Source organism: Microtus pennsylvanicus, chromosome 14 (assembly GCF_037038515.1).
Source record: "Microtus pennsylvanicus isolate mMicPen1 chromosome 14, mMicPen1.hap1, whole genome shotgun sequence".
Lineage (NCBI taxonomy): Eukaryota > Metazoa > Chordata > Mammalia > Rodentia > Cricetidae > Microtus > Microtus pennsylvanicus.
Window position 1 is genome coordinate 9,198,320 of NC_134592.1, and position 13,803 is coordinate 9,212,122.

Consider the following 13,803-nt stretch of genomic DNA (forward strand, 5'->3'; position numbering starts at 1 on the left):
CTCTGTCTCTCCAGGACAAATACATCTTCTTTGTACTGACAACTTGGTCTTGGGGGTCCTGAGCCGATACAACCCTTCCACATCACCTGCTGTATAGCCCTAGACTTACATTCCCATAGGCCATCCTGATCAGTAAGCTGCTGCATATTGATTTAAGACAAGCTGTTTATGACATTAAGGAGACCCTTTTACTCCTTCTTCTCATGAGTTCCTGGGTCACAGTCGAGTTACCTCCTGTGTTTTCATTTTTGCCCTGGGCATGATGAAACAGCATGCAGAACCCAACACCCTTCATGGGCTGGGCGAACATAGTCTTCATGCATAGCTGACCGAGTCCTGGGTTCCTTCCTTCCTCTGAGCAGGAGGTGGGTGTTTCATTGAACAGGTGTTTGTTGGGGGTGACAGGGAGACCTTCCTCAACGTTGTAAGACAAGGAAGAAATCAAGCAGAGGCACATAGCATAGCTTCACAGGTAGCTGACTCCATTGCTCGAGTTTGTAGGGGCACATTGCTAAGAAAACCACCTACTTCATAGGTAGAAAGTTGCTAAGGCCCAAAAGGGCATGACCCCAATGATTTAAAGACCCTGACTTGGCCCCACCTCTTAAAAGTTCCACACCCGGGCTGGAGAGATGGCTCAGCGGTTAAGAGCACTGATTGTTCTACCAGAGGTCCTGAGTTCAATTCCCAGCAACCACATGGTGGCTTACAACCATCTCTAATAAGATCTGGTGCCAACTTCCGGCCTGCAGGGACACATGCAGGCAGAATATTGTATACATAATAAATAAATAAATCTTAAAAAAAAAAAAAGTTCCACACCCTCCCATGGTCCAGTCTCTAGCACAAAAGTCTCTGGAGCCTAACTGTGCCTCCTGTAAGGCTGGCTGAGGAGGCAGAGTGGGGTCCTGGTTGAGGCAGAAAGAGCAGCAGGGGCAAACAGACTGATGGACAGAGGACAGGCAGAGCCACGTGGGCACAGCAAATTCAATAAATAACTTTGTGTGTGTGTGTGTGTGTGTGTGTGTGTGTGTGTGTGTGTGTGTGTGAGGGGGGTGGTCCCCTTCGTAGACCAGGAGAGCCTCGGATTTCCCACCGCTGTGCCCATGCTGTGGTGTGGTCTCAGGGGGCATCTCAACCCAAGCTTACCACCCTGCCTCTGGGCATCCCCTACCCTAAGACTTCTAAGGCCCCTGGACCTTTCGTCTAACATTTGGTTAGACTTGCTTTTCTAGAAAACACTCTTGGTCATGGATCTCTAAAAGCCCATAAGGCTATTTTATTGAGGGTCTGCTTCTTTCCTCAGAGATGAAGAAGGTGACTGTCACCCAGAGCTAGCGCTGAATGCTCCCTATCCCACCAACTATCGTCTGAGTCCGTGTCCATAACCTGGGCATTGCTCATTCCTTCAGCGTTGGGTGCTAGAGTCCCTGGGTCTGGTTGGCGTTGTTTCCTGGGATTCTTGCTCTATCCCACAGGTATGTTAAAGCATTTGTGGGTTAATATCTTCATAGAAAACATATTCCCAGAGTAGATGCTTTTATGTTTCCTAACTCCACATGAACATGCTATTTTCCTACAGCTTTTAGAATAGTGCCCATGTCTGAGATCTTATGGCCCCTTCTTGTCCGTCCTGTGTCCTCTGCTTCATCTGTGCTCAGCCGGGGATGGGCCACGGCACAAAGACCAGAGAAGCAAGGAGAGAAAATGGGCTGGGCCTCTAAGGGGCAGAGGATGAGGCTAGAAAGAGGTGAGAGGAGTCAGGGGGTGGGCAATGCAAGGATGTGATCCTCCAGAGACACCTCCTGAGCCTGAGAAGCTGGTCAGGCAAGGAACAGGTCTTGGGAGAGGCCAGAGATGGGACACTAAACCAAGGATCAGCAGGGACTAGACTGAGGCTCCCGAGGCTGCCTGTGTGAGGTAGTTCTCCAGAGTGGGGCACTGGGAGGGATACACTCACTGACTGGATGCACAGCTAATGGTGCCCTGGGATTGGAGAAGAAGCAGAGACCACCAGGACATATAGAGACTGAATTAAGAGTACAAAAGGAGCCTATACACTGCCATGGTCCACAGTGCTCTTGCTGGGTGTCCCTCAACCTATATATTCTCTCTCACCTTAGGGACCACCCTCCAATAACTGTGGAAAAATCCCTGGAGGATTCCATAGAGCTCTGTGCCCAAACATGGTGCATGGAAAGAGTTGCTCAAGCGTGAATCGCTTGGTCCCCTCTCCTTGTCCCTGTCCCTCTCATGTCCCAGATCCATCCACAGCTCCCATGGGCAGCCACACTTATGGAGCTAGACACAGATAAGGTCTCCCAAGCCCTGGTTGCCAGAGTCAGGAAATGCCTGGATTTCAAACTTCTCCAAGTAAAGGCAATGTAGGTGATGTGTGGCGGTCCAAGGGTTTCTCCTTAACCTTGTGGCACCAGGCCACACTGAGAGAGCTGGAGCTGGGCCAAAGCAGAGCTCTCAATACCCCTGGCCTATGTGCAAGGCCATCCCTGGGAGGGGTTAGTGTAACTGGCGAATACCAAATAAATAGCAAACACAAGTAAAAGCCCTTTTTCCTTTATTAAACGAACAAACAAGTTGTCGTTTAGTTTTTGCATTGCGTCTGGACTTGCCTGCAAAAAAGATGGGGGAGGCTAGAAAGCGCGTCATGATGGACATTTCGTTAACATTTTGGTTACAGAATTATCGCCACTGTGAATTTGGAACCGAATTAGTAAAGATGTCCCAGACAGCCATCTTTCAGCTACTCCACCCGCTGAATGAACTGCACTACACCAAACACATGAGATGTGTATGGGCAGCCAGAGATCTGAGATTCTCGCAGATCTGCAGACGTGAAGACCAAGGTGAGACTGCAAAGGAACACTGCTCCTGTTGTGTGGAGGGTGGACGCTGTAAAATTTGGCAGGGCGGCCTCATCGGTGCTGGTCTCTTGATCTTTTGTCACGTGGGAAGGTGAGACGGTAGCTCGCTGAGGGAGGCGTCTGCTCAGGACTCTCCTACGGTGTTGTTTTTTTACCTGCACTGTGCTTGGCTTCCTGGGGACACCTGTACATCTGCTCCCCTCTCAGAATGTTCCCCTCAGCCCGCACATCCCACAGCTCCAAGAACACACCGCCTTACGCTCTGCAGGTGCTTGGAAACGCTCCCTGACTGGATGGATGGTGGATGATGAATACTTTGGATGGATGAGGACTTGCTGGGAGAACAGCCGGACCCCCTATCCTCGGAGATGTGGCTGCTCTCCACAACATGGAGATCAAAAAGAAAAAGTGGAGTGGAGAAATAATCTGCTTTGTCCAATTGTAGAATTTCACATTGGGGAAACTGAGGAACAGATTGTTAGCAGACTCTGTCAAGGTCTCACGCAGAAAGAGGCCAGGGGGCATATCAGACACCAGCCTGGCAATGGTCAATAATTGTTAGTGTTTTTTTTTTAATTTTTTAGGATTTTTTTCTTAAAATGAGATGGTATGATGACCTGATTGGGGCGGGTGGCCTCAGGGAGGGGAGTGGTTGGAGGCAGGGGAGGGGATCTTGGAGGAGGGAGGAAGGGAGTCAGGGGACCAGGAGGCAGGGATTTGGGGACTTGGGACACACCCTTATCAGGATGAGGGTGGGGCGAAATGCGGAGGGGCTTCAGGGTGGGACTGGGAGGGGCTTGGGCTGAAGATGACCAATGACTAGGGAGGGATTCTTTGAGTCAGGGCTTTTGGTGAAATGACCCCAGGGTAGAGGTTGAAGGGTGACAAGGTCCATAATGTGTGACAACGGTGACGCACATGACCGACCAATGGGTGATGATCATGAAGTTGTGAGTGTGTGCTGTGATTATGATTTGAATGACAGTAAATAATGGTGACAATGACTTGCAAGCAAGTATTCAGAGCAAGGTAAACATGGCTCACACTTAAAGCTAAGAGCATAGGTTCCTACCCAAGTAATCTAAGAAGCAAAGGATTCCTAACCGGGACCCAAGGACTGTGTAGCAACCAGACCCCAAATAAGAGCTGGGAAGCTACACAGGGCTCTATCCCATTTCTTTCTAATTTTTTTTGTTATTTTTTTGTTTTTTATTTTGCAAAAAAAAAGATAGAAGCTCTGTTTTAAAAAAGCAAATTCATAATTCAGAAGCTGGCTAGGTTTTTTGGGATCTGAGGGTAGTATTCTAAGCAACACAAGGGTACATCCATGGCTGTGGTCAGGTGCTATCCCACTTTCGCCATAGAACAAGAAAGCGCCCCACAAGCAGCAATTTCCACTAAAGCCTGTGAAAACCTTGGTGAGGGCTGCGTTGCTCACTCAGATTTTGCCAGGGGGCACTTGTGGTTCAAGGTACACTTAAGTCAGAAAGCATTTCATGGCTACTCTAAGGGGGAAGAGGTGAGAGGAGGGTGAAGCCTGGGGGTATGGGGCTGGGCAGGGCTGAGCTAGGGCGGGGAGTGGGTTGCTCAAGAGGCAACACCAAATGGCACATTTTGACCTAAAGGGGCCAATTTTTTCCCAAACTGGACATGAGCCAGGAGGCTCCCCACTTTGAGAAACACTATTGGGATCGACCTCAATATCAAGTGTACAGCCAGGATAGGCCAAAACCTTTCGGATCCCAGGATGAGACCAAGTCTCCATCAGATCCTCTTCTCGGAGTCAGGAGTTGTTTTGGTATATATCCCTCGTTCCTAATTCTAAATTTTGGAGCTAGAGAGGACCTTGGTGGTGTGGGTATTTCCACCCCTCTCTTAAGAGAGGGGTGGGGAGGTGGCCCAGGGTTGGAATGGGGGTCTCGCTAAGGGTCACACAGCGAGAAAGTGGCAGGGCTGGGACTGGGTCCTGACCTGTCTGCCAGCAGCCAACCTGGGGTCTCTCTCTGCCTGACACACAGCCACTACACACTGCAAAGTCACAAACTGACTGGAAAGATCTAAGGGTTGCGGTGTGAGACTGGATGTGAGTGAGAGCCGAAGCGGTGTGTGAGAATTAACGAACGAAAGAGTTTAGCCCTTTTCACAGTGAGTGGTCAGGCACAGCATTCGTATGGTTGCACGAGGACCAGGTAGCTGAGAGCCCCCTGGGAGAGGGACCTCAGTACCAAGCCCTGGTTCTGTTACCATGTTTTTTTTTGGTCTTTTTTGATTTTATATTTGATATTTGATACTTAAGAGTTTAGAATAACATACTTATTTCTTTAACTCATTTAGAGATATTATTATTATTCATTATCATGCATTAAGAGGGAGAAAGAGGATTCTTATATAGCACGGCAGCATGGCACACAGCGATGCAAAGACAATATACGTAAGCATAGCGTTCACTAGATTCCACACAGAAGCAAACTGCACCACAAGGAGAAGCACAGACCGCATATAGTGAGCTCTGCGAAACCCCGATACTAGAGAGGGGCCTGGGGGGAGGGTGCTGCTTAGATCTCCTCGTCGCCAGCCTCCTTGTTGAAGGTGGTCATGTCGATCTTCTCCGGGAAGATGATGTTGACCGCCAGCTCCTCGCCGCTGTTGTACTGCAGCAGCAGGTTCTTCTTCTTGCGCAGCATGTGGTTGTAGCGCAGGTTGGACACCCAGGCCTCGCACTTGTTGAGGAAGACGATGGCCACGGTGCCCAGCACCACCAGGCTGGTGAGCACACCCAGGATGGTGAAGCAGATGGCCTGTCCCTCGGTGAGGAGAGGGGTACTCTTGTTGAGCTCTTTCATGGACACCTTCAGAATGCGGTGCTCGGGCTGCTGAACTGGCAGCTCGTGCACCCCGGGGGTCAGGCGGTAGGTGAGCCCGTAGCTGCTGGGCAGGTGGGTGACCTGCACGGGGCTAGCCCCGCGCCTCTTCGCGCACGTGGGACCCATGAACGGGGGCTTGCACAGACACTCGTAGCTCACCTGGGTGTGCTGGAGGCAGGTGCCCCCGTTCAGGCACGGGCCACTGGCGCAGATGCTCACCGGGCGGCTGCAGGTCTTGTCGACGAATCCGGCTGGGCAGCGGCAACGAAAGTCGCCCCCGATGTCGGTGCACACGCCATCATTCTCACATGGGTTAGGGGTGCAGCTGTTGGCAATGATCTCGCAGAAGTTGCCAGAGAAGCCAGGGGGGCACAGGCAGGAAGCATGCGAGGCCCGGCCCTCATCATCCATGCAGGCACCTCCGTGCTGGCAGGGAGAACTACAACACAATAGACAAGGTAAAGGGCCCTCGGGGGGCTGGGCTAGGACAGAGCAGTAGGGGCAGGGGGCAGAGGGCAGAGGTGAGGCTCCCTTTCTCTGGACCTTCCTTTGGACCTGACAAAAGGGCAGGGCTCAGAATACATCAGGCTACGAAGGGTATAGTGCCAACTAAGTTGGCGCCTGGGGATGGCACCCCTGGCTTGGAGACTCACCAGCTGCCCAAGGGTGGACAGCATGCACACCCCACCCTGCCATGAGGTCAACCTGGTCAGCCTCGAACAGAACCAATCTCTCATGCCCTTTCTCATCTCTCAGTCCAGAGCATGGATTGTCAGTCACTAGACAGATGGGGGAAACTGAGGCTGGGAGAGGGAGTATTAGTAACAGCCCAAGTTTAGGGTAAGATCCCTCAGGCGAGGAGGGCAAGAAACACGGTCTCTGGGCTGTCCGAGAGGAGGTCTGCTGTTAGCCAGGGCTCCAGTGTGTGCCATCCACTCCACCCCCACCCTGTATTATTATTCCTAGTGGAGTGGGCCCAGCCAGTTCTTGTGAAGGAAACCCCTGGGACTGTCAGTGAAAGAACAACCAGTCGTATCTATGCTGGCGGGAGTGGTGACTATGGCGAACTGTTTAACAGTGGTCCATTTGCCCAAGTGCAGCACATGAAGCGTTTCATGTGAGTGCTTTTAAACGAGCTAGCCCTTTGTCATCTGATAAATGCCAAAACTCCAGGGAAAGAAAAGCCCCCTCCCCTCAACACATTGCGACTTCAGCCTCAGGGCTGCAAGGAGCTGGGCTCTGAAAATTTCCCCAGGGCCCCCAGACTCGATTTTGACAGACTAGATCAAGTCCGTTAGAACAGAACAAGTTGAAAGGTCTTGTCCTGTGTTCTCCCTTTAGTAAATTGCAGTGGAGTTCAATGGCCACTACCTCTGATGTCCTTCCTGCATACAGATCTTTAGACCCCTGTGTTCCTGACTGTCTGAAGCTTCTGCAGACTCCTGGCTCTTGGACAGGAGCCCCAGCGCCTCTTCCCCACTGTGGCTATCCAATAGTGCCCCCTCCCATATCCTCCAATCTCCGCAGACATCCCAGAAAACCCAATTGCAATGCCCTAAACTGCCTCCTCCTACAACATGTTAAGCTGGCTTCACAGTCTGGTCCTCCTGAACTCTGATCCCTTATTATGTCGCCTTTAGAAAATTATACAGCTTGGCATCTCTGTCCCCATCTCAATCTGCTGTCATTCATTGGCATCAGGATTTGGGGACATCAGGAGAATATGAAATTGCCTTCAGAGGGATTTGAAAAAATATGGAAATGGCACATTCCTCCACCAAGGCTCCCTACCCCATGAGAGCAGAAGGTGGGGCAGGGGTTGCCTAAAGCACTTCTTTCATCAGGGGACAGGTCCTACGGGGTTAGGCTGAAAGGGTCTTCCGATTATTTACCCATTGATCACGCAGGGCCCAGCTTTGTTCTGGCAGTCTTTTCCGGAGAACCCAGGGGCGCAGGAGCACTCGTACCCGCCCTTCTCAAGGTCCACGCAAGTCCCATTGTTGGCACAGGGGGTTGAGGTGCAAGCCCGTGTATCTGGGAAGCAGAAAAGCCAGTGCTTAGCTTTCGTGCTCAGAGGCCAGTGTGACAGGAACCCCAAGTAGCTCTGCTAGTGAATTCCAAGTGGGATTTGTAGAAAGGGGGTGCAGTGATTTCCCCCACAAAGTCCTGAAGTGCTGAGGGTAAGGAAACTTAACTATAAGGTCAGTAGTGAGAACGCCAAGGCCATGGGGAAACAAGATAAGCAGCTGCACCCTTTTCCTGGCACCCCTGCAGTGTGGCAACACAACCTTCACCACAGAAGCCTTTGCCCCTCCGCAAAACGGGGAGTGAGCCAAGATTCCCTAAAGTTGGGCTCCTTTCTCAGAGCTAGAGAAAGGGGTCTCTGCCACCTTGGGAACTAGTACAGGGGGAAACACAGGCTTTTCACACTTTCCCATCAAAGATCCCCATCAGGAAACAAGAAGACTAATTTAGCCCCAGGGCTACCTCCCCACCCCTTGGTCCTTCTGTTCTCTGGTTCTGAACTAAGGGGGTCTAAAGGTAAAAAGGCTGCATCTTTTGAAGGCAGCAAAATTAAAACTATTGAGCGCTCTCCTGTCCGTCTGGGTTTCCATGAGCACTGCTGTATTTCCAGCGCTTTTAACACCTCCTGTCAGGCTCACTCCATTATTCGGCTCAGCAAGCCAAGGATGAACTGAACAAAGGGGCTCGGGTGGAGACCCCAGCTGCCCAGAAGGGGCAGGAAGGGGCCCTTTGTGGCTGCTCCAACCTGCTGCCCCACAGAGTTCAGTTCCTTCCCGCTCTGCCTCAGTTTCCCTCCATGTAAAAAGGAAAAGCTCTCTGTAGCTGATCTCTGAGAGTTTTTTACAATGTGAGCTGTAAAAAGCCAGAGACTGCAAGTAAAGGCAGCCCCAGAGAAAGGGGTTCCTGACGCTAAGACCACACGTGGAGAGCTTCTCTCCTTTTTCAAAGAGACTTGCACCCCAATGAAGGGGAGACCAGCGTCCATGGAAAAGCCTATGCACCAGGCTGGTGGACTCTGCAGATCCCGGTGTGGTGCAAGGAAGCCTAAGGAGGATTTATCTTTCCGGGATAGTGCACTGAGCCTCTGAAGCTAGCTCTGGCTTCTCTGCCTCTGCTCTTCAACCACTGGAATCCTAATTTAAGATAAGGATCTGGCGACCACCCCTAGACTGTTCAGTCTCCCTAAATATCAGTTCTCCAGAGCCTCCAGCCCCAAAGACGGGTGAATCAGCTGCCGCAAGGAGAGGGCTGAGGGGGCTCTCCACTTGAATAGCAGCTGCGGTCAGGCAGAAAGGGAGAGGGACAGCAATTACCCAGGGGCTATGTTCCCCCTGGGACAAGCCTCGGCCCCCACCATTTCTACCCAGGCAGCTGGGCTTTGTGGTTTTGATGGAGAGGGGGCTATGCATGCTGAGGGACCTGTGATGGAGAATTCTGTCTGGAAAGGTCCTCTGGATTCAGATATCTAGAAGGGTGGAATCCAGGCTAAAAGCCTAACCCTGGTCAGTGGTTTTTCTAGCACCCCTCAAACAACGGTAGCTGCTGTTGCTGCTGCTGCTGCTGCAAGGGGCTGCAGAGTCCTGACCAGAGCATGAGTCAGCTGCAGCAAAAACCTTCCCCCACCCACCACTCGGGGAGAGGGAAGCAGACAATTGGGGTACAGAGGCCCCTTTTGCGTCTCTGATCCTTGATTTCCCTATTTGTCACTGGCAATGCTAAGCAGACAGGTCCTGGGGCATCTAGCTGTCTGCCTTCCTGATGGAGTACCATCTGCGGGGTGGGGGGGCATACCCTTTATTCCCCGGGACCTCAGTTTTCCTGGGCTTTGGGGACAGCGTTAGCAAATGAGAACAGTCCTACAACAATGCAGCTGTCACTTTACAAAGATCATATGAATTAGTGAAATTAGCAGATCACACCAGTCTGTACATTAACCCTTCCTCAGCCTCTCCACACCACCAACCTCCTGCAACACCTGACTGCCCCCCCCAACCCTGGCCTTCCTGGTGATTCATACTCAGCCCCCCTCCCCTATCTGTTTGTTGGCTCCCCTTTCTTGATGTTTGAGCCCTGAGAATTATCCCTCCCACAGCACGCAGAGAAGACCCCCACTCACCTCCCAGCTTCAGTAACCTGCTCAAGTGGCCCCAGTTCGTGGTCCAGCCACCCTGGGCATACTGGGTTTTATTTTTTGTAACTCTTTATTCAACAGGCAGTTTCCCAACACCCCCCCCCCCACGTCCCAACCCCAAGTCTGGGAACCCGCAGAGCTGAAGTGAACAGAATACAGTCCCTACCTCTGAGGCCCAGCAGGAAATGTATATGCACTATGGATCACATACTACAAACAGTGAGCCTTAGGGGTTCTAGACCGCAGCCAGGCAGGGACGGGGGGGGGGGTCAGGGTGGGCCAAGGCCGGTGCCCACCTATGTCACAGAGTTTCCCGTCCCAGCCATCCTTGCAGATGCACTGCCATGGTTCCTCACACAGTCCATTGACGCAGCCAGGGGAGGTTACACACTGGTCACACAGAGGGCCCTCCCAGCCGGGCTGGCACCTGTGTGAACAAAAGGGAGAGAGGGGGGCACATGAGGGGAGCAGGGGTCCCAAGAGGGCTCAGGCTGTTTCTGTGATGAAAGGAGAACCCTTGGTGGTCTTTGTACAGTGCCAGGTCAGTGGGTCCCTGGAGCAGGCAGCAGGCACCTGAATGGAAAACTCAGAGAAGGCGCACAAGAGCAGAAACAAGGGTCTTACAGACCCCCCACAAGAACCACATTTGATGCAGTGACCCCCCCAATGCTCTCACCCTGTAAGATGTCCTCCTGCTCCCCCTTATCCTGCCCCCCTTTCCCATGCCCTCCTTCTCTCCCTCCCCGCCCCCCCCCCCCCCGTTTCTGCAGGAGCAAGGAAGCTGTGACGCAGTTTTGTGAAAAAGCACCCCCTCCTTTTAGCCTGGCTCCAAGACCCCCAGGACCCCACTGTGGGTCCCAAGCAGCTTACACCATTACCTGCAAACATTGTCATCCTCGCAGAATCCATTTTTGGGGTCGCAGGCTGGGTCGCATTCAGCCCCTGAGGGAGAAAAAGAAGGTACGCAATTCACCCCCACAAGGCCTGGAAGACACTACAAAGTCTGTTTTCTCTCAAATGGCCCACTGCCCCTCAGCAGAGGGGGATCCAAATACCCCTGCGTCCTTCCAGCCTGGCACACAGTAGGCACTTGTTGTCTGTGGATGGATGTGGTTCAACCTACCCAGGAACACAATCCTGCCTGTTCCTAGCAGCCATGGGATAAGCACAGCAGACCCCTGATTCTCCAAGTGCAAAGCAGACACCTTTCTCTCCAAAGAAAATAGGAACCCCCAGACCACTAAAAGTAGGAATGGGGGACAATGAAGAGGTAGCCTTTGACCTCTGGGCATTCCCTCAAGCACTCACTTTTGCAAAGTAACCTAAAGGGGAGATTTTGAGGTCTAGGAAAGCTCAGACAAGTTCACCTGCCTGCCTCACAGGTAAAGCAACTAGATTTTTCCCCAAGATTAACCCGTTACACCAGGCAGGCAAAGCCTATCCCTCCCCCTTTTCCTACCCAACACTGGTCACATTAAAAAAAACTGCGCAATAGCTCTGCAGGGCCTCTCAGATTCCAACACTAATAGACACCTACTGTATGCATCTATTCAACCGACTCTCAGGCTTACCAGACAGCCCCCTGCCCCCGACACACAACCACTGGCGCAGTGGGACCTGGGGTCGCTGCGGGGAGGGGGCAACTCTCTCGCTGCTAGAGACAGATGGCTGCTGCAGACAGAAGTGTCGCAGCCCCTTAACTAGAGAAACACGCCACGCAGGAGGGGCTCTGGCGTTACTCCTGTTGGAAATTGGGGCCTACGACTGTAAAATCATCCCCCCAAAGACCCCAAGACCTGTTCTTAAGCACATATGCAGGGACAGACACCCCCAAAGTTGCACCCAGAGCCGTTTTTTTCTTCTTAAATAAAATACCTCCCAGCTCAGCCCCCTTTTTCCATACCTCCTCAATCTGCGCAACGACACCCCTCCGAACGCCACTTCTGCCGGGGCAATAAGGGGCTGGGACCCTCCACCTCCCGCAAACCCCAGGACCCTGGGACTGGGCTCAGCATGCAATAGTGGCGCAGGGAGGATGAGGTGGGCGCAGTGCGGGACTTTGTGTTAGGCGGGACGGGCGGGACTTGGGGCGCACGGGGCAGGGAGTATGGGGTGGTCGGCGGGGCATCGCAGGCTTCCCCAGAGGGGGCGCGAGCCAAGCCGCCAGGGGGTCTCACCATAGGTTCTGTGGCCGAAAGCCAGCAGGAGCAAGAGGACGCGCAGGAGGGCTCCGGTCGCGGTCATCTCGGGGCGGCCTGGGTCGCGGTCCAGGGAGCGGCGGCGGGGCAGAGGGTGCTCCGGGGGCAGCACTGGGCTTCTGGTTGCGGACGATGAAGGGGGCACGGGTGTCCAGCGGAGGGAAAGCCAGGGTTGCACTTGGGCGCACGCTGCTAAGTGCGGGCCGCCGAGGAGCTGCGGCTGCGGCCCGCGCGCCGCCTTTTCGTACTGTCGTTCCCCCCCCGCGGCCCCCGCCCACGCCCACGCCTCGCGCGCATGGGGCAGGCGCCGGCCAGTCCCGGTGACCCACCCCCTGGCGGGGCCGCCCCCCAGCGCCGCGGCGCCCGGAAGCTGCTTGCGCACGCGGGTGTACTCTTGGCTAGACGGGTACCTGCGCACGATGGGCACGCGGTCCGCACACAGGACAGCACGAGGCGGAGGCGGAGGCGCTCGCACAGGCCGGCTTAGCGCAAGTCTCAGGAACCAAGCCGGGCGGGCGGGCGAAAGCCCTAGCACGCACTCAGAATACAAAACGCTCACAGACATAGTAAGAGACTTAGGGCTTAGGACCCGCGCACACATGGCGCGGGTCAAAAGCCCAGAAGGACCCAAACGCACACCACGAAGATGTGGAAAATGCACATGATCACAGATGCACACACGAAAACGACCACAAAAAGCCGAAGCCCCCCGACGAGTCTGGCCATTGTGAAATATGGGGAAGGTGCAAAAGCACTTGCCCCACGGAGCCCCAACCCAAACACACCTTTCAATACAGGCGCACCTTAATACCCCTCCTTGGGGCACAGGTCACAGACCAGGGCAGCAGGAACTGTCCGATCTGCTCCAAGCAGAGAAACGCCAGCTACGAAAGACTGAGCGTCCTCCTGCTTATGCTGCCCCTCCACGCAGCCCGCCTGTAAACACAAGAGACCACTGGTAAACACCGACGACATCATGCGTCACCATCTCCCCCTCCCCTTTTTCAGGTACTGCAGCCACAGCCTGGGCCTTATGATGCTGAAACATAAAGTCACTGACTATCCTATATATATGGCTACACACCTGATAGGGACACCTATGCCCGGTCCCCCAAAATGTCTCAGATTCGTGGGGTCACCCAACACACAAATTACCCCAAAGCACACACAATCAAATCCATCTTTGTCCACAGTGACAGTCTCACCAATATATTCACAGTCAAATGCTAGAGTCCCTGGGGGTTCGCCAGTCCTCAGACAAGAGCTTAGAGCCCTTCACTCAAGTGGGAAGCTGCCCTATCTCCCATTCTGAGGCTCAAAAGAAGGAGGAGCTGAGTGGAGGAAGAAATCATTTCATGGGGCAGGGAGATAGCTCAGAGGGTAAAGGTGCTTGCAGTCAAACTTGAGTTCAATCCTTGACTCCTGAAGTTGTCCTTTGACCCCCACAGGCACTCCCTTAAATAAAATGTAAATAGGGTCATTGAGATAGCTCACTTGGTAAAGGTGCTCACTGCCAAGCCTGACAGCCCAAGCCTGATCTTCAGACCCCACGTGGCCAGAGACTGAACTGCTCTCAGGCCTGTACACACCTCTCATGCCTTGCACTCCCCCTTCTCTCTGTTCCCTGTCTCTCTCTGTCTCTACAACACACACGCACACACAAATCAATCAATGTAAAAACTAAAAATACAATGAAAATCTAA

At 53.2% G+C, this 13,803-nt stretch overlaps 1 protein-coding gene across 3 annotated transcripts; it reads right to left on the bottom strand.

Annotated features, from left to right (window-relative positions):
• Positions 1 to 2,558: 2,558 nt before the first annotated feature.
• Positions 2,559 to 12,343, bottom strand: Dlk1 (delta like non-canonical Notch ligand 1). Of its 3 annotated transcripts, none has more exons than XM_075948040.1 (6): positions 12,080 to 12,339; positions 10,781 to 10,844; positions 10,199 to 10,329; positions 7,639 to 7,780; positions 5,906 to 6,185; positions 2,559 to 5,680 (listed from the first exon to the last, which is right to left on the bottom strand). In XM_075948040.1, the coding sequence occupies exons 1-6, from the start codon at positions 12,144 to 12,146 to the stop codon at positions 5,438 to 5,440; spliced, it is 927 nt and encodes a 308-aa protein (XP_075804155.1). In that variant the 5' UTR covers positions 12,147 to 12,339; the 3' UTR covers positions 2,559 to 5,437. The 3 variants fall into 3 exon arrangements, with proteins under 3 accessions (XP_075804155.1, XP_075804154.1, XP_075804153.1); XM_075948039.1 differs by having other exon boundaries at positions 2,559 to 5,686; XM_075948038.1 differs by having other exon boundaries at positions 2,559 to 6,185; positions 12,080 to 12,343.
• Between the last annotated feature and the right edge of the window lie 1,460 nt (positions 12,344 to 13,803).